The sequence below is a fragment of the Balaenoptera physalus genome, assembly GCF_965194825.1.
Source record: "Balaenoptera physalus genome assembly, chromosome: 9".
Lineage (NCBI taxonomy): Eukaryota > Metazoa > Chordata > Mammalia > Artiodactyla > Balaenopteridae > Balaenoptera > Balaenoptera physalus.
In genome coordinates this window covers 93,684,247-93,705,753 of record NC_138888.1, presented here as the reverse complement: position 1 = coordinate 93,705,753, position 21,507 = coordinate 93,684,247, and the positions used below count along the sequence as shown (strand labels likewise).

The window sequence follows — 21,507 nt, the reverse complement described above, 5'->3', positions numbered from 1 at the left end:
AATCAAAGCTTCCCCAAACCTGCTACTCCACCAAGCTACCTTAGCTTCTCTATCACAGTTACTGAAAGCACGGTCTGTATTCATTGCCCCAGGTCAATAATCTTGCTTCTGCCTCAACCTCTCCGCTGAATCTGCTCTCTCAGAATCATTTCTCTGTAAACTAATCCAAACGTCAGGCCAGTTCCAACTACTCTGATCACCACATCCTCCTCCTTGAAACTCTCTCCTCCTTTCTATCCATTTCTTTGATCAATATTTATTGTTCACCTGCCACGTGCCAGACACTGGGGTAGATGCTGAGAATGCAAACATTAAAAGAATCCGGTCCTTGTCCTCAAAGAGGCTATAAAGGCAGTGGAAGGACAGCCAATGAAACAACAGGTGAGAGCCAGAGTGGAGGAAACATCTAAATCTACTAGGAATAGGAGAAGCTTCTAAAAAGGCAATTCTTGGACTGTTTTTAAAAAGCTAGGAGTCTGTTGATTGGAAAATGTCAAAGGCACATGGAGAAACATGGTGCCATCAGGAAACTACAGGTGGCTTGGTATGGTGTGGAGGATGGCAGAGACTGTGGGGCGGGAGGGAGATAAAGTTGTTCAGGAAGGTAGAAGCCAGGTCGGTCAAGGGTTTGGACAATGTGACATAGATAGTGGGCAGCTGCTGAAGAATTCTGAGCCATTTAACGGCATGGTCCAATTCATATTTTACAAAGATCATTCCAGTGGAGGACAAAATAGGCAGGCCCAGAAGCTGGAGGACCAGTAAGGAGGATGCTAAAGAATTTGGATAAAGAGGATGATGTTTCTGAAGTACAACTATGGTGTGTGTGGGGGGGGGGGGCGGTGTTAAGGAGGTAGAACAAATTCAAAAGATATTGAGGAAATAAAAATATACAGCATATAATATGGGATAGGAAGGTAGGACCAGTAAGAAATGGTGAAACCAAGTGGGAAGAGAAATTCAATAATGTCAAATATAGTAGAGAGGTTAGTCAAGAAAAGAACATAGAATATTCTTGGTTTCCTCGTTACTTCTATGACCAGTTCTCACTCGTGCTTGGGTTCTTAGCCCTGCCCCTGAGCAGGGGTGCTTCCCAGTGAAAAAGCCAGAGCAGATCTCCTACATTCTTCCCTTCACAACACCATCTAATCTTATGGCTTCGACAATCACATCTATGTCCTAAGCTCCAGTTCTACTCATCTGAGTCTGAATTGTTTCTCAAATTCCAATGTCAGTTTTCAGTGCTTCCTCAGTGTCTTTTGCTTGGATGTCCATCTCTGCATTCTAACTCAACTGAAATCATCGCCTTTTCTCCAAACATATTCCTTCTCCCCTGTTTCTTAATCTGTTAATGCTGCTGCTCTCCCTTTAGTTAGACAATTTACTGTCACCTTTGCATCCTTATTAGTTCATTCATTCACTCATCAAATATTATTGAGCACCTACGATATCTCTTGAGCTCTTCTAAGTGCTGTAGATATAGTGATGACCTAAACAAAGTTCTTGCCCATATAGAGCTTCATTCTAGTAAGGGAATACATATCGTATTAGGTAAGTGCAAGAGGGTAAGAGTGACAGAGTGCTTGCTTGCGACATTCAATAAGTTGGTAAGACCTTTCACTTTAATGTCTTTTGCATTTATCCTCATCCTCTATTCCAACACTGGACCAAAGTTCTGCCTTCAGCATCCCTCAGACAAATGGTAATAGTGTCTCAGTTTAATCCAATTCATTTGAAACAATACGTAGTGAGCCCTTACTACATGCTGGACACTTGGCTTGTTACAGATCCTGAAATGAACTCTAAAAAATTTGCAATTTAGAAAAAGTGATGAAATGGCCACCTAAACCACTTAAATACAAAAAATTGATAAAATTCCACATGGAAATTCTACCTAACTAGCCAGGGAAATTCACAGGATGGGTAGATCACTTTGGAAGGGGGCTCAGTTGAATTAGGGGTATTCAAAATGCCACTCAAAGGATGGATTGGAATTTTATTGGGTCTGGGGTGGCAGCTGGGGAGGAAAATGCATTCCAAGGGGAAGACACTGGATGAGTAAAGGAAGGAATATGGGAAGGCATGAATGTCCAGGTGATAGTGGGTAGTTCCATTTTCTGGGAGCTTCGGTTACTGTTAGAGGAAGCTGAGGCTAGGAAAACAGACTAGTACCATCCTGTAAAGAAGCATAAAGGCTGGTCTGATGAATTTATATTTAAATTATGAAAATCCATCATTTTTTCTCTTATTTTTATTAGATACATGACCTTTTCATTTGTTAATTTGTTTATTTATAGAACACTTGTGGAATTACTACCCACTACTATCCTAGAATATTGGTAATTTAGTAAAAAATTGCTATACAAGACCCATGTGTTGAAAAAGTATCTTATGATATGAAAGTTAAATGAACTCTGGTAGACGGTGGCATGAATGTATTTGTATCTGAAAAATTATGTTTCTGAGCTTTGAAATATTTTGGGTTTCCCATTATTTCGAAATTAGATAAAGACTAATTTGGAAGCTAGCAGTGAGCTAGCTTCCAAACTTCTATTTTTGCTAACTTCGTAGAATGAAAAAAAAGAAAATTTCTCTCCTGTGGGCTTTATCAAAATTCTATGAATTGGCAAAGGCTATGACACATGAGAAATTTGAAGAACAAATCTGAGTAGAATATCTCCAGACTTTAATAAATGTCTGAATGAAAATACCATAAATATGGTTTCTTCCAAAAATATGTTAATAATTATCCATTTCTAGAATGAGACATTAGTTTCTAAAGAGGTGCTAATTTGTCTTTCTAAATAAAAGATTGAATTGTTTTAAGTTTTGCATCACCTTATAAAAGGAAATTCCCATTTGGAGGATTTTCAAAAACAAATAAACCAGTTGAAGTTTCCAAATATAGAACTATATGTGTTATATTGATGACATCTCCTAACAACAAGTTTTCTGTTTTAGCTTCTGAATTATTCTGTACATGGACAATCTCTTGAAAGTATATATTTGGTAATGAGTATCATACTAATATTCTCCTATGTGAGTAGATTTGAGACCCAATATGATTTCAATATTGGCCAACTTTACCAAGGAAACATGAAGGTTTCCATGGTTCCAGAGAATCAATAGTGCCCTCTAAAGGAAATCCATGTGAGGTACGTCCCATATCCAGGTTTAATTCAGCAGTTAATCTGCCAAAATGTTACTCAACTGTAAATCCAAAAATGGATTCAAAATTATAAAAAGAATGCAGGCCAGCCCTCATCATAAGTACCCTAGGTAGCTGCCCACCCCACTTCGGGGCTGTTGGAACAGAAAGACCATTCTTCAGCCCTAGTTGCTTCTTCGTGCTGAGAACTGTTGTCACCACCCTGGTGGAAAGTTCCTGGAAAGGGAAAAGGTGATGGTTTCTAAAGGGAATCCAGGTACGTGTCTTGGGAAAGTGTGTCACGTGTAAGGAAAAATGTGTAGGATAGAGTTTCAAGGAAGTCTTGTCAGCTTTTTGCCCTGGGCCAACTCAGAAAACCCGAATATCGGGAAGACAGCCAAATCAGCTGAATTCCAAGAGGACAGACAGTGTGGTCTGGCTGAAACACATGGAAATTAGAAGAAGTGATATGAAACATTTATGGATATGTATCTGTCCATCTAATTTTGTGGTTTAATCTTACATTTTTTCTTCTATCCATCTTGCATGATACACAGAGAAATAGTCACAAATGACTGGATAATGTTACAAGAAGTATTGGGCAAAATTTTATATTGTTACTGCTGATTAGGAGCGGGAGAAGCCTTGGAGATTAATATCTGCCTTAGAGGCATAAAAAGTCAATAAGTACAGAGGATGTTAATCCCAAATATAAATTGCTGAAGCAGGTTATTATTGTCATGATGAGATGGCTGAGAATGAAGTTTAAAATATTTCCTTTCTTCTGTTGCCAAAACTACACGTATAGAGAATTGTTTATATTTTTAAAATTTTCCTTCAGCATTCAGGTCCAGTTTTGTCAGACAATAAATACCACGGTAAGGTTGGCACTCGGCACATACACCTGTAACAGGTGAGACAGCGTACCTGGCACCTCCAAATATAAGACTTCACCTGAGCCTCACATTGACCTTGTAAGGTCGGCAGGTCAACTATTTATTTTTAATTAGTTAATTATTTATTTTTGGCTGTATTGTGTCTTCATTGCTGCGCGCGGGCTTTCTCTAGTTGAGGCGAGCGGGGGCTACTCTTCGTTGCGGTGCGTGGGCTTCTCATTGTGGTTGCTTCTCTTGTTGCGGAGCACGGGCTCTAGGCACATGGGCTTCAGTAGTTGCGGCACGCGGGCTCAGTAGTTGTGGCCCACGAGCTTAGTTGCTCCGCGGCATGTGGGATCTTCCCAGACCAGGGCTCGAACCTGTGTCCCCTGCATTGGCAGGCGGATTCTTAACCACTGTGCCACCAGGGAAGTCCCAGGTCAACTATTATAATAGCAGAGATGGAAAGAAATCTCATGAGCATTTAATTCCCCAAGATCCTTTTTTCTACTTATTGATTAGAATATTAAAACACCTGAAGATAGATTAGGTTAAAGATGAAGGGAAGTTAAAAATCTGCTAAGATGATCCATCAGCCACAGCAAAGCTTTCCGCCACCTTTTGGGACAGTCCAGGTGAAGGGACACATTTCCACAGAGATGGCTGTGGTTGGTAGAGTGAGTACCATCTTAATGAGACGTGACCCCTTCGTCTAAAGGAATCTGAGAATTATGGCAATTAGAGTCATTCTTAGCAGGTTCCTCAAACTACGAGCCAACCTAAAAGGTGCATCGTCAGAGCAGCAGGTGTGCGAGAGCTGACAGGACATGCTGGCTCACTTATAGCACTACGTCTACTCACAAGCCTCCTAGGATGCATTTGAACTTCACAGGCTAGAAGTTAAAAGGGGCTTTAAGTGTTCATTTAGGTTTCCCTTCCAAATGGCTCTTGGAAAAGACAAATCCTGGAAACTACAGATTTCTTTAAATCTCCAGGGCAGGAGGTTACACAAAATCCCTCCTCCTATGACTTATCCTATGACTTTTTAGCTAAGAGGCTATTTTAAAGTAGGTGCCAAAGATGTACTTCTAAGGGTTTATCACCACCACAGCCCGGCACAGTGGCCGGCGGGGCCAGGATCACAGAGCTCCCTGGGTCTGACTGCCCATCTCAGTGTGGAGTGGGAAGTGGGCAGCCTTCTCCCAGCATGTTTGGAATTCTTTTCTGGAACCAAGGCCCCACTTTGGGAAAAATGGCTCTTGATGGAGTTTCTCCTCACGGGGGCCTCTGGCGGGGTGAGCAAGAAAGCTTCTAGTCTGGGAAACACAGTGACAGCCTAGGTACAACCGAGGGTCAGAAGCTGTCTGCCTTCAGTGCCTTGGCCACTGAACAGAAACGCTACTTTCTATTTTATGCACTAAACTCTGTATGAGGTCAGAGCCCATGGCTCTGAGAAGGGTGCTGTTAGGTTCGTACTGACTCCGTAACTACTGGGTCTTCTCACTGTCACAGACCAGTTCCTCCTTGCCCTGTGAATTATTATTATCATGCTGCTCTGTGTGGCTGTCATACTTGGACATGGCACGGATAGCAAGTCCAGAAGTTAGGAGGGCAAGGATTATTATCCCCACCTCGCTGCTAGGAAACCAAGGGTGAAATGAAATGATTGGGCCTGAGGACACGCTGCTGGCTGAGGACACTTGGCCCCACCCTGTAAGCAGTGCTCTTTGCTTTGTATCATTTACCCACCCTCCTTCCCTCCTGTGCCACGTGTCCGTGAGGCAATGTGATAAAAGAACTAACACCGATAGGATGAGATCAAAGGTGATTCCCCCTTGGTCTCTCTTCTGTAAGATCTTTCTGGAGACAGTATCTTTAAGTGTTCACTGTCTTGGTAAGCATTTGAGGCTGGAAAGGACAGCATTTTCTTGTGGCTTTTAGGGATGATGGAAAGCAATGAGTAAAGGTGCACCTTTAATTTTCTTGTATAGGATGTTCAGGAACACACCACAGGTCTTTCGGCTGTTCAAGAAAACTGGCCCAGATACTAGGATTCTGCCCTGTGTTGGGCCAGGGGGACTAGGTGACAGGGCATGGGCGCTACATCGGTTAGACAGAGGATTGTGACCTGTGTGTATGGAAACCTTCTGCTGGAACACTGTAGTTGTTCAATCATAGAGTCATTCAGGACGTTTCTTGTGGATAATGGGGCGATTATCGCACATTTTATTTCTATTTTACTGGATTCGAGCATTGCTTTGGTGACTGGAAGAGCAGGAAGAGTTTGGGGGACGGTTGTGAAGTGCAGTGAGATGGGGCGAGGAAAGAAGAGCAGGCAGGAGTCGATGGGCCCTTTACCTAAATGAGCCGTGGTTCAGAATACGCATGGCCAACAGAATTGCTTTCTGAGTCTGCTGATAAAGAGAAAGAAAATAAATCCTGAGGACTATTTCTGAAGGCTTACCTGCAACAGGGTTAATCCCTGGAGGCACTGGCCTCCATTAGACTGGCTTATCCCAGGAGTCTAAGATTCTACCAATCAGGAAACCATCATTTTCCTGACCTCCAAAAACTGGAAAGTGAAAAATCACATTCGCCAGACTTGTACGTACCTAGGGTTATGGATGCAATGAGGTGAAGGCTATCTTCTTTCAGTTTGGGGCACTTTTTTTTTCTGCTGGCAGCCAAGACTGTGGAGACCCTTAAATACACCCTCTAGATGCTGTAGGGCCAGCAGGAACTAGACTCCAGGCTCCAGTGTCCAGCAATTGTGGTGATGTTGCTTTCCAATAACGGCATTAATTCCCTGAATTGCAGCAGGGATAACGCGTTCTTGAAGTCGGGGGGCCCTGCCTGTGGCGAGGAAGGGGTGTCCTGGGGGATGAGTCAGGCAGGGTTCTGGAAGTCAGTTGTAGGAGCCCAGTCTAGAGCCCAATCCTCCAGTTCTTCTGTTTTCATAAGCACTTCATTCCCAGTGTTAAATCCTTTCTGTTCAAGATCTCTCGAGTGGTTTCTGTCTTATGCTAAACTTGTTCTGATACACAGAGTACCAGGAAAAATAGGAGAGACCCTCAGTAAACATGGCCCGTTGACATTTTTATTTCAGTAATAAGGAAGGAAAATCTAGGCAAACAAAGAAGTTACTAAGGGGAGGAGATTTGAATTAGAGTAATAGTTCTCTATAATACTAAATAGCAAGAGAATTGGAGTGGTATCAAATTTAGGAAATGATGCACGCTCCACTTAAAGATTCATAATATGTAATTGCCTGGTACAGACTCGGAGAAGCTTGCAATAAAGAAGCATGCTTAATTTTGTTTACCCTTGTATTTCCCAAAGTCATTCAGAATGACAGTCATTATTTGGGAAATGCTAGTTTACTTCAATTTGAGGTAAAAAAACATAGTCTTAATAACTATTCTTAAAATAGCTTAGTACTTTGTAGTAACTTACTAAGGAAATACTTGAGACACACACACACAAAAAATCATGATTTGAAAAGTAAAGACAGGATATAGAAGAAAAGTCAGCAAGCAGTAAAACCAATAAAATAGTGAATGTTGAACTAATTGTTAATGTGGCTACTAAACTTAAAATGCATATTAAGCAAAAGTCTTGTAAGGAAAGATAAAGTAAAATGCTAATAATAACTATAAAGTTAAAATCCTCTAATATTTGAACAAAAAACTAAGAAGTAGGAAAGGAGGAATGAAGAAAGTATGTTAATTTTTATATTCTACACTGAGAGGGGGGTCAACAGATTTGGATTTGTTCTTGATGCTGATAGGAAAATTTAGGAAATACATACATACATACATATTTAATGCTTAAGTAACAGAAAAGTATTTGGATTAATAGCTTTTAAATAAAGAGAGAGAAAGAAAGAAAACCTAATAGAGAAAAAATATCAAGAAATTCTAGCATTAGATGACAAACATAAAATAAAACCCAGTAGTGACACCTGTAAGTGTAAAAAGCAAAAACACTGGCACTGGCTTTTAAAGAAATCCAACTATATGTTCTTTATAAGCAATCTATCAAAACCAAAATCATATAGAAAGCATAAAATAAATCAAGGGATAGACAAAGATATCACGAGAAACGCAAACCAAAAAGAAGTACGGGGTCTTGGTATCAACACCCAAATAAAACTCAAGGTAAAAAAAATTAACTGGAGAAAAAAAGGAGATTTTAATGTTGCTAAAAATTACACAGTGATGATAAAGGAGAGAGATGCCATTGTCTCCCTCTCTGAAATAGGAGCTCCCCACCTCTCAGAAGTGTTAAGGCCCAAGCCTTCAGAAGTGCTTTCCCCTTTGCTCTCTTGTGTCCCTTCCAAGGGATGGCTTATTTGATCAATGAAATCAGAAAAGGATCATGTGTACTCATGGACTCCACTCTTGGCACACTTTCTTAGAGCCACCTACCTAAAAGCACAATGAGTTCCACATGGAAATCTCCCTGGAACATAAAATGATTCCATTGGTGAGTGGCTTTGGAGAAATCCAGCCCCTCCTCACCGAAGCCACTAGAATGAAGAGTGAAACAGTGTGCTTGCTCTGCAGACACGGCTTCAGGATCTGCTCCCTGGCATGCTCTGCCAACCTCACTACACAGAACCACCCCAACTACATAGAAATTCTGGGGCTACTGCCTTTTCTGTCCTGGCTACTCCGTTAATGACTAAATGAATTCAGTGAGTAGAGGAAGGTCTATTTTGGCTAGAAATCCAAGCTAAATCCTCCAATTCAGTTTAGTATGCAATGAAGCTAATATTTTATCCCAATCTGATTTCTGAGTATCTTTACCAATTAGTTTATAAACTAGAAAGGAGAGAGCTGTGGGTAATTACACCCTCCAAAGCTCCAAAATGGGGGCCATTAACTTTAATGAAAATATATTAAAGGAATATATAAGAAGAAATTGACAAAACCACATTCTAGAAGGGATACCTAAAACACTCTGTTTCAATCCTTAACTGAACAAGAAGACAAAGACTACGACAGGAGATAGAGAATATGAACAAATAATAAGAATATGAATACATCAAAATTTGTGCTCTACAAACAGAGAAGATATGCATTCTTTTCATATATTTATGGAAAAATTTACAAAATTTGATCATATACTAGCCCCAGATAGAAACTCAACAAAATTCAAAAAGTGACAGTTCTTCCTGCAATATTCTCTGACTGTAAAAATAAAACTGAAGTTTAACAATACAAGCAACAGTAAAATAAAATTTTAAATGAATTAAAAATATTGAGTAATCCTAACCATCTGGTCAAAGAGACAATTCAAATCACAGTTTCAGAAAGTTGAAATAAATTACATCAGATGCCGCCTGTGTACCTTACATCCTTCTTGGTTTCACCTCTGATTCCATCTGTATCTGAGACAAATATTTCCACACAGGTTTCAGCCTGTTTTGTGCGGATAACCGTGCCCCTCAAGGGTGGGTCATACTCAGTACTCATGGATTCTCAACCAGGACGTGTGGGGAAGTTAAGGCCTCAACCAATGGGGATGGGAGTCAGTGGAGAAATAGTTCTTCCTTTTGTCCTTTGGGGAGACAATTCTACGACACATTCAGTACAGTCCTCAGAATGTCCCTATGGGATCAAGGACCACTTTCACATAATGATCATCAACTCAAATAACACATACACACATTTAACGTCCCTCTTTTCCCTGTTTCACTCTCCCTGGTCTCTCACTTCTGCTCCTGGTATCACTTCCCAAATAAGCTACTTGTACACAAGCTCTTGTCTCAGGCTTGCTTTTCCCTTTCCCAAGAACACAAGGTAGGTCAAGCATGGTCCTAGAAAGCTCATCCTTGGGATGGTATCTGGAACCCAATTCACCAGGCAGATGGCAATAAGAACCCCACTGTGGTGAAATGAACTTCAGGTAACTGCAAGAGGACTGAGAATATCACCACGAAAGGATTGCTGCCTATGAGCACTGAGTATATTTATCTATAGAATTAAGACTAAAGCAAATGCGGAATAGGGTATCAGAACAGAGTGTAAATGTTTTATGTCCTGATAGTACGGAAATTATTAAACTTGGGAAAGGAAAGGAGAAAGAAATAGGAGCTATTGTAAGAACACTAATTTCTTCATCTGTAATAGTTTAGAGTTAAAAGATATCATTTAAAGCTGATGACCCAAGAATCAGAAATATAATAATATTTAACAATACAAAAAGAAGATATTATCAGCTAAAATTTGTTGTTAGAGAAAAGGGGATGGGGGAAGAAATATGCTAATTTTTGTTTAACACTGCAGGGTAGGAAATTAATAGATATTGTCCAAAGTAGTAGAAGACTAAGTAAGGGTATTAGGTAGTAGGGAAAAAAACTCACAAACCTTTCTTAATATCAGAAAAAGAAAACACACACACACAGAGGCATATGCATGTACAAAGAAAACAAGCCACATAATGAAAGACATTTTAAAAACTGCTAAAATAGAGTACATAAAATAATACAGTGGAACAAAGATCATCTGAATATCAATAAATGTAAATTTAATTTATATATTGAAAGAAAGATTTTCAGATTAGATCACAAAATAATCCCCAACTCTATGCTTTATATAAGAGGCATATCTAAAACAAAACAATCTAGAAAGTTTCAAAATAAATACTAAGCAAACACTTCCCAAAATAAAAATAGGGTCAGGATCTTAATATCAAAAAAGGTGGAAAAAAAAAAAAAGGTGGAATTCATACCAAAAAGCAGTAAACAATACACACAAAAAAGGACTTTTTAAAACCTAATGGGCACAATCCACAGTGAGTGTATACTTAAGAATCTTTCATGCACCAAATAATGCTGCTGCAAATTTTATAAAGCAAAAATTGCAGAACCTACAAGGAGATATAGAAACATAGTCTACTAATATCGTTCACCACATTATTAGACCAATCATATAATCCTATCTATTGTTGCCAAAAAAGCATTTGGAAAACAACTGAACAATCATTCTTGATTACAAATACTCAAGTAAAATGGGAAAATATGATTATTTGCTTAACATGATAAATCTATTTCAGCCCAAAAGCCAGCATCATGCTTAAAGGGAAAACAATAGAAGCATTCCTACCAAAAGTTATGTGCAAAACGAGTATGACCACTGTCCTGACTATTATATAAAACTGTGCTGGAGGAAGGAGCCAATGCAATCAACCAAGGAAAAGAAATTAGACACATGTGGAATAAAAACAGATAAAACTACTGTTATCAAAATGATCACAAACCTGGAAAACTCAAAGAGTAGCTTTGACATATACAAATAGTAATCAGATAAAATATATGATATGAAAGTAAAGTTGCTATTTACAATAGCAGCAAAAAGATTAAAAACCTAGGAATGAACTTAACAAGAAATGTGTGAGACATTTACAAAAACAACAACAACAAAACTTTAAAACATACTGAAAGATACAAAAAAATTGAACAAATGGAAACACATACTATATTCTTAGATAAGTCAGCCAACTATTAAAAGCATCAATTTAACACAGTTTTAATAAAAATACCAAAAAGTTAAAAAAACTAGACAAAAATGATTCTAAAGTTTTTAAGGCAAAAAGCAATATATATCAAGCAAAACTCTGAAAAACATGAGGTGAGTAATGGGGTGGAGGGTCTAATACCACTAGATAGTAAAATACATTTTATAGTTTCAAAAGTTAAAACAATGTAATATTGGCAAATGAATAGACAGACAACCAAAGGAACGGAATAGAAATACCAGAAATACATTCAAATACATAAAATAATTTAGTATATGATAAAGGTAGAATTTCAAATCAAAGTTCAAAGACGAACTTTTAACAAATAGTGTCAAAACAATTGGATAGCCATTTTGAAAAAAAATTACGTTGAAACCCTGTCTCACAGTATATACAAGTATTGATATAAAGTCTATCGAAAATGAGACTAAAAAATTGTTAGTTGAAAATAGAGGATTCTGTTATAACTCCGTGATTCAAAACAAATGACTGATAAATTTTACATAAAAATGAATCATGCATGGTGAAAAGAAAAAAACACATAAGCAAATCAAAAGACAAGGGATAACTTGGGGGGAAAAGTTTCCAAGTCATATCACGGGTAAAGAGCTAATCTCCCTAATACGTAAATAAATCCTAGAAATAAACAGTAATAACCTAATAGAAAAATGGAAAGATTATGAACAGTCAGTTCAGAAATGTAAATGGCTCTTAAACACAATCCCACACTTACTAAGGGAAATGCAAATGAAAACCATATTGAGAGATCTTCAGAAAGGCAAAACAGGCACTTACATTGCTGAGTGTGTAAATTGGTTAAAACCATGGAGGGTAATACTGTAGTATCTGTCAAAATAACAAATTATGTATCTTCTGGCCCATCAATTCCACTTCTGGGACTTTGTCCAAATGAAGATATACTTAGATATACATAAAACTGATGTACAAAGTCATTCAATGAAGCAATGTTTGTAATAGCAAAGAGTGGAACAATACAAATGCCCATCAATAGAGGACCAGTAAATTAACTCCGGTTATTCATCTCAATGGAGTACCATGAAGCTATTTTTTAAAAGTAAGGATGCTTTCTATGTAATAATGTAAAAAGATCATTGTATCAGTTTCTCAGGGTTGCGGTAACAAATCACCACAAACCGGGTCGTTTTAAAACAACAGAAATTTATCCTCTTACTGTTCTGGACATAAGAAGTCTGAAATCAAGGTATTGGCAGGGCCACATTCCCTCTGAAGACCCTAGGAAGGATCTGCTCCATGTCTTTCTCCTAGCTTCTACTGGTTGCAGGCAATCCTTGGTGTTCCTTGACTTGTAGCCATCACTTTAGTATCTGCCTCCATCCTCTTGTGGTGTTGTCCTCTAGATTAGTGTTTGATTGAACAACTGGGGAACTACAGCTAGCCAAGTTGACACATAAAATTAACCATCACAATCACCAAGAAATATATTAAGCGAAAAATAATTCAAGATACACAGTAGTATGTAAAATATGCTACGTTTTATTTACAAAAGGGTAAGAATAAGAATTCATATTGCTTGTATTTGCATAAGTTCTGGAAGGATTCTCGTGGTTATCTGTGTGCATGTGTAACTGGTTAGATTAGGGACAAGGAAAGGAACAAGAATTTACTATAAACCTTTTCATATTATTTTAATTTTTGAACCATGGAATGCATTACCTAGGCAAAATGTTTAACTTAAAAAAAGAAGATGCAACAGTGAGATCTGTGGTACTGATGTAAGAAAAGGCAGATCATTAGAACAAGATACAAAGTCCAAAAATAGACACACACACACACCCCGTTTAATTTTTTTTCCTATCCGTATTTTTTATTTCCTCAGTGAACTTGTTTCTTCTGTGGCGCTAGAAAAACAATTAAATGTCCTTAATCCCTCTCGGAAAGTTTAGCAGAGACAAAGGATGATGGATCAAAGCCTTTTGAGAATCAGAGAATTCATCTTCACAAAAATGTTTAAAAACTGATAGCCTCTCCTATTTTTTTTAAAAGATACATTTCTTACCTTGAAGGATTTGAAGGGCGAAAGAAAGGAGAAAGGTCCAGCAACTTCACTATCTGTACAGTTCATGTATTTATGAAACTCAGAATTAAAAGTGAGAACTGATCTTTAGGGAAACTGACATGATCATCTCTGCTATTACCAACGTTTGCATTTGCATCTTTTACATATTTCGTAACCTTGTGCAGACCCATGGCTACAAATTCAGACGTGTGTGATTGAGTCCCAGATCAGTATTTCTGGTGTGGCTCTTCCTTCAGTTTGCCGGACATGTCCATAGGGACAACAAACTCAACATACTTACACTGCAGTCACCCACCCCACCTCCTACCTCACACACCTGCTCTTTTCAGCCCCCATTTCAGTCTGTGTCACTCTCACCTCCTCAGTGACTTGGGGCCTCTTTTCTCTCCCCACTCCTGTATCTAATGGGTTACCAAGTGCTGTCAATTCTCTCTTAAAAATAACTCTACAATTCATCCATAGTGTAGTCCTATTGACTCTGTCTCTTGTTATTTCTATTTTTCCAGTTTTATTGAGATATAATTGATATACAACACTGTATAAGTTTAAGGTGTACAGCATGATGGATTGACTTACATGCATTGCGACATGATGACCACAATAGGTTTAGTTAACATCCATCATCTGATATAGTTCAATAAGAAGAAAAAGCAAAAAAAGGAAATTTTTTTTTCCTTGTGATGAGAACGGTTAGGATTTAATCTTCTAAGAACTGTCGTATATAACGTACAGCAGTGATAGCTGCAGTCATCACATTGTACGTTATATCCCTCATACTTATGTTTCTTATAACTGGAAGTTTGTGTTTTTGACCACCTTCCTCCAATCCCCCCCACTCCACCCTGCCTTCTTCGGTAACCACATACATCATCTTTTTCTATGAGTTTGTTTGTTCGTTATTAGATTCTATATATAAATGAGATCATATAGTATTTGTCTTTCACTGACTTATTTCATTTAATTTCACCTAGCACAATGCCCTTGAGGTCCATCCATGTTGTTGCAAATGGCAGGATTTCCTTGTTTTTTATGGCTGTTTTATTATATCTGTATATCTACAGATACAGCTCTAGATATATCTATATAAATATAGATATGTCTATAGTTATATCGCACAACTTCTTTATCCGTTCATCCATCAATGGACACTTAGGTTGTTTCCATGTCTTGGCTGTTGTACATAATGCTGCTATTACATGGGGGTACAGATATCTTTTTGAGTCCGTTCTCATTTCCTTGGGATCTAGTCCCAGAAGTGGAATTACCAGGTCATATGGTAGTTCTATTTTCAATTTTTTGAGGACCTTCTATACTGTTTTCTATAGTGGCTGTACCAGTTTGCAATCCCACCAGCAGTTCACAAGGGTTCCCTTTTCTCCACACCTTTGCCAGCATTTGTCGTCTCTTGTCTTTTTGATGGTGGCCATTCTAACAGGTGTGAGGTGATCTCTTACTGAAGTACTGTTGATTTGTATTTCCCTAATGACTAATGATGTTGAGCATCTTCATGTACCTGTTGACCTTACGTATATCTTCTCTGGAAAAATGTCTATTCAAGTCTTTTGCCTATTTTTAAATGCTTTATTTGAATTTTGCTATTGAGTTGTATGAGTTCTTTATATATTTTAGATATTAACCTCTTATCAGATATATGGTTTGCAAATATTTTTTCCCTTTCCATAGGTTGTCTTTTCACTCTGTTGATTTGTTAAGAAATCTGCTCATTGTCTTACGGGGTTTCCCTTGTATGTAACTTCTCACTTCTGCTGCTTTTAAAATTCTTTGTCTTTGACTTTTGACAATTTAGCCATAATGTGTCTCGGTATAGCCTATTAGGGTTCAACCTATTTGGATCCTTTGGGCCTCTTGGATGCAGAGGTCTATTTCTCACCACAAGCTTGGGAAGTTTTCAGCCATTATTACTTTAGATATACTTTCTGTCCCTTTCTCATTCTCTTCTCCTGCTGGAATTAGCTTCCCTACCCAGGCTCATCAGCTAAGTATCTCTAAGGCCACTAATGCTCTTTGTGGTCTTGACTCAAGTCAGCCTGCACCCCAGTTTCACTGGCTGAACAGGTGCTACTGACTTTGCTCTGGGGGCCACCGGTTCTGCCCACTCACCTGCCTGTCAGCTCAAGAGTTGCTGGGCTGTGCAGCTTCCGGATGTTCTTGTCAGCCCTTCCCGTAAGATAGGAGTAGGTAAAGACCACACTCTACGGTGGGCGGGGCTGTGACTCAGACTTCTGCCTGGGTGGCACTGGGAGAGCCCACTTCAGGCAACTCTCCAGTTTTTTCTGAACAGGATTTCTGGTAGGGAGGCTGGGGGAGGAGCTAAGACTCAGCTCTTCTGCTGGGCGTGGGCAGACCAGGCTCCAGGGCTGGCAGATCTCCTCATTGGAAGACCCGAATTGGGCAGACTTGAGCCCCACCAAGTTCTCTTGTCAGACCGTGCCACCAAATTGGGCTGCAGAAGAGCAACGCTGCTGGTTGGGTTTACTCTTTGGGCTCTGCAGGCAGGAACTCAGTCCGCCAAGATCCGAGCGCTGCTTGTTGGAAGCCCCTCCCCCCTTTCTCCATCACAATCAGATTCCCAGTGGTTGAGGCCACAGATGTTCCTGTGATCCCCCTGGGGTGAAACCAGAGTAGGGGTTCCCATGAAGCGACCCCCGGTGCTGGCGGTGCTGGATGTCACCGCTGTGTTCTCTTTTGGCACTGGAGGAGCTGTAGGCACGGGGCTGTGCTGGCCCGGGGAAAGGGCCATGCGGTCAGCGTGTAGCTGTTCCTCTCCCCCTTGCATTCAGTCTGTCTTGGTCTGTGTGGTGCAGGAGGTGCTTCAGCCTCACTCCCGTGTTCTGAGATTCTCTGAGTGATGTCTTATTCTTGCATAGTTGTTAGTTGTTCTTCTTGTGAAAGGGAGTCAAATCAGGAATGACCTATGTCACCATCTTGGTGATGTCATTCTCTCATTATTTCTGATCTGCAATTCCTAAACAGTTTAATCCATTTTCCACATTAGTATAGAAGTTATTGCTCCACAACGAAATTCTTATGTCATCAAAAATCCTCTTTTGACTTCTATTAAGTTCCATTTTGTATAATAGAATCTCCATAAACTCTTGTTAAAGGAACGAAAAAGTGGACAACCGGATGATAGGCAGTGAGTAGATTTAGGCACAGTTATTTTCAGACTTATTAGCCATAAAACAGTTGTTAGAAGAAATGCCAGCCAGTTAAACCCATTTGCTAGAACTTAACCTCTGAAACAACTGTCCATATCACATCAAACTATTACAGATGAAGTTATTTTTCTTTGTGAGTTTCTTGATTTTATTTCATTAAATCAACCAGAGACAATGATGGCAACTTTATGAAATTTTGGAATTGAAAAGACCAGTAAATAATAATCATAATAATCACAATAGGATTTCTGCAGTACTATAGACACAATGGAGATGTATTTCCTAGTGGTGATTTAAAATTCAGAATTCTTTCAGCTCCAAATCCATATATGTTGTGCAACACAAAGGAACACTCTCCCTCAAAAAAAGTGACTAATTCTCATCCACTAAATTGTTTAAAAACACATTCTTTATAAGTGTACCTGCACACATTTCTGTAAAGCTAAAAGCATCCAGAGATATATAGCGCTCATCTTGCTATAAATTTAAATGTAATCCTGACCTGTATTTTTATGAATTAATAAAAATTTTACTTGGGCAATCTGGGTTTTGCAGTTAATCAAGAGAATTGTACCTTTAAGAGAGTATCCTAGCAACCTCTCAGCAGCTAAGGAAAGACCCAGCTGACAATATACACAGATTTAATTACTCTGCTGGTCTCCATCAAACTTCGCAGTTAATCAAAAAGATACTTAAAAACAGAAACAGAAATTAAGCCACAGCTGAAAATGAGAACTATTGGTAAAAGGGCATAAGGGAAGAATTTTCTTGATTATAAAGAGAACTTTTTACTCTGGAACATGTTTATCAAGAAGCAGAGTAGCAATGAAATTGGTAAAGTTATGATTGCAGTAGGGGTGTCAGAACCAATATATTATTACTCTAAGAGATTGCTAGTTCCAGGGTCAAAATTACATTGGAATAATCATAGCTTTATAGATATTCTCAAACTTGAAACCCCACTACATTTCAAGGCACTCTCTAAATGTACACGTTCTAGTGGTGATGCATTTTAAGGGAACTAAGCCCTGGAGAAACATGTTTCTCTTGAGCACACATTTGGAAACAGAGCTAATTTCATCACCGCTATGTGCTTCAACCACCAGTCCAAACTCCCCATTTTACATGGCCTGATATTCGGCCCCATCTTTATCTCTTTATATCTATATATGTTTATAACAGATTACACAGAAACAGGTCTGTCTGAGATGAGGTAGGGTTTTTTTTGGGTAATAGATGCATAAATCAAGGAAGCCAGAGAAAGACAGATGGAGACTTTGTACGGCAAACAAAATCCAAACTTGTGAAAACATGGCCTACTTTGTCTAGAAATAAAAACTTCCCCTGGATGTATATAGGCATTCTTGTTTATATACATGTCTTCAGCAGTGCTAAGGAGTGGACATGAGAAATCTGAATACTTAGTTCTAATTTTTCTTTTATTTAACATATTCCCTGTATATAGGCTAATTTCTTTTAGATAATTTTAATATTTCTTAAACCTCAGGCACAGAAAGCTACTTGGCTGGATCATTAAGTACACACACACACACACACACACACACACATCTCAAACTTTGAGAAAGCTGAACTTTTAGATGTAATGTCAAATTTAAACCACATTGATTAGTTTTCCTTCAGGGAGTGCTGGAGGATGTTTGGAAAGTTTTTCTGGAAGCTTGGGGGTGATAGGCTGTGATGGAGGAATGACATATGAACTACCCAATCTTTTTGGTGCTGGTTGTTACAAAGGCGTTTCTCTTTCCTGACTAGTTCAGATCTTCTGATATATTAGCCACAGAGAGCTAACAGTTAGACCATACCTGGTTATAGCCGTAAAGAAGTGGCTTATTTCTAGTCTAGGTGGCACGCAGTGTGAGGGGCAAAGGTGAGTCCAGAAGCAGCACCTGCACACTGGAACCCCAAGCCCTCAGTGCTGAGATCCGAATTTGCAAAAAAAGTTGCAGGCATCCACTTCTGTCTGTGTGGGAGCGTTTCCCCTCACCACCACCTCCTATGGTTAGCTTAGAGCAGTAGTTCTCAAACTTCAGCTGCAGTGCGATCCCCTGGAGGGCCTCTTCAAATACAGACGGACCCACCCCTGGACTTTTCTAATTCCAGAGGTCTGGAGTGGAGCCCGAGATCTAGCGTTTCTAACAAGTTCCTCAGGGGACACCGCTGCAGCTCTGGGCGGGTGTGGGGACACACTTTGAGAACTACTGCCTCAAGTGTAAAGCAAATGCGTCTATTTAAATGATGCTGAATCTGTTCTTCAAGAGAAAAACTGTGGTTATTGTTCAGAGAAATGCCATTATCTCCTGCTTGGAACCAAGGAGTGCGTATTTATGATAAAGCTCGACTTCGGAGTGATGCGTGCCATTGATTCTGGACCCCGGTGATAATGTTTGAGGTGATAACATGACAGATTTTCCTGGCCTCTGTTCTCTGGTTCTACTGATTCTAGTTTTTACTGAAAATATTTTAAGTAAAGAACAGATATGTGCTGATTAAGTCAAGGAGCTCCTCTGTAAGTGCTTAGGAGAGTAAATAGTTACAGATATCATTGAAATTAGAAGCCAATATTGAAGCGAAATTTAAGATTTGGGGGGAAGTTCTTATAGGAGAACAAAAGGACTTCAATAAACCTTTGTTCCCAGGTGTACCCAGAAATTTTCAGTATCCACGATTGCCTAGGTAGGGTAACTCTTGGGTTCTTTTTATCAGGATAAAAAAAAAAAAAGATCTGAAATCTATGATGTCCTGTTATATATATAGATTGTATGAAAAGTATGCCTAGCCAGGATCAATATCCCCTGGGACAGGAATTCTGAAATTTGATATTTAGGTCAGTTACAGAGAGAGAGGCAAGGCAGCTGCTTTCGGCCATGCTATTCAGGGCGATTCTCGCGCTATGGCAGGGAGGTTTCACCCTGAATTTCAATGCCCTGTCTTCAGAACACAGTGTGGGCTCCGGATTTCCATCTATTCCTCCTCCATGGAAACGGCTAGTGAAGCAAAACTATGTGTGTAAAACTGCTTCTCCCACAGGCTGCTTGTTCCCAGAAGCAGCACTAGTGCCTTCTGTGGAAGACTGTAACCTCCGCATGGCTCCGTAAAGACAAGAGCCACTTCAAAGATGGCAGATTACAGGGTAAAAAAATAGCACGTTTAGTTTTTTAAATTCCATATTAACAAGCATCTGTTAAACAAAAGTTTGGGGCGGTTGATACGGAAGTAAAACACTGACGAGGTGATGCTCTCCCTCTGCTGACATGCCACACTGTTTTACTTATTCTCTTCTCTCAAGAATACATCCTTTTATTAATCCTCACAATAACCCCTGTAAGATATGATCTGCCCTACTCCCCATCCGAGGAACCTGAAATTATTCGACCAAGGTTGTAATTAGCAAGTGACAAACTCCCAACCCCAAAGCCTGTGTTCTTTCTACCCTCCCCTGGCTACCTATTTCTAATTATTTTTGTTTTGTGCTGGATTGAGACAGAATGTCTTCATTTATATACAGATATAGATTTCACAAATGTAGCATTTAGTATGGGAAGATATGTATCTGGATCTCTAAGCCTTTTCTGTGAACTCTAAAGCGTAGTTTAAATGTCTTGCGGACTCACCTACCGCTGAAATTGCTCACCTTTAACAACAAAATGAACTTCGTAACACAAGCCCATGGTGAAATCCTATCTCATCACAGACATGGCCTGTTCCTAGGAATAAGGCGTATGGAGTAAATAGCTAATGCTTATTCCATTAAGAGCCTTTCAATGCTTTTTTCCATAAGAGCCATTAATTTTTTTAATGAATTGGGAAATACAGTAAATATGATTTTCTTTTTTAGGCCCGAAGTGTCTTCATCAGGGAAAAATGCCTCCCCCATTCCACAGAAATACCAATCATTCCATGAAGACGGCTAAGAGTAGGGAGTCCATGCCTCCCACACACATGCCACCAGCCCTACAGGCGAGCACGCAACGTAAACTAGCCAAGCGGACCTTTGCCAGAACTACAGGAAAGATTTTCTCTTTTCGAGGTGGGTGCCAGCTGAAGGGATGCTAGGGCTTGGGGCTGCCCATTGCAATACTGTCAGCCAATGTAGAAGTTATCTGGAAATGATACCCAGCAAATGATACGGTAAGAGGTGGACAGAGTAGTAAGCACTACTGTTTTAACCTCCAGAGCAAACCACATTTTCCTGAGCTTTCCAGATTCAAGCCGAGATTAATTTCCTTGTTCTGCTTAAGCTAGCCTTATTTGGGTTTCTGTCACTTAAAGAGTACTGCTGCAAAACTCTTCCTAAAATATTTTATTTCTTTGGACTTGTTGAGACTGTTGAATGCAGCCTGTTACCTGTGTAATCTATCATATATTACAACCTGTTAGTCTCAACTGTAAAATGGGAGTAATAGTAAGCGCCTTCTTTAGAAGAAGCTTTGTGAGGATTAAGCGAAAAACAGCACATACATAAAATCACCAACTGCCACGTATAGAATTCAACAATACCACCTCATTCCCCCTTTTCTCCGTTACTTTTCCAAAACATCAACAATTTGAGCATCAAATGGTTCTAAGTTTTTTCGTGTATGAACTCATTTACTGTGTGCAACTACCACGAGGTAGGTACTATCATTAGCCCCACCTCCTAGAGGGGAGGGGTGGTACAGAGAGGCTTTGAACATATCCAAGGACACACACAGACATGGAGGGGGA

At 39.4% G+C, this 21,507-nt stretch overlaps 1 protein-coding gene across 2 annotated transcripts in view; it reads left to right on the top strand.

The window, feature by feature from the left end:
• The window catches only part of LOC309666643 (uncharacterized protein), a 219,391-nt gene that overhangs the window by 188,315 nt on the left and 9,569 nt on the right, over positions 1 to 21,507 (top strand). The window contains exon 3 of one of the 2 annotated variants that reach the window (XM_082474286.1): positions 20,647 to 20,830. The exons of the other annotated variant lie outside the window; for it this stretch is intronic. Coding sequence (XP_082330412.1) covers positions 20,647 to 20,830 — 184 coding nt within the window. The remainder of the gene's footprint in view (positions 1 to 20,646; positions 20,831 to 21,507) is intronic. 2 annotated transcript variants of the gene reach the window in all.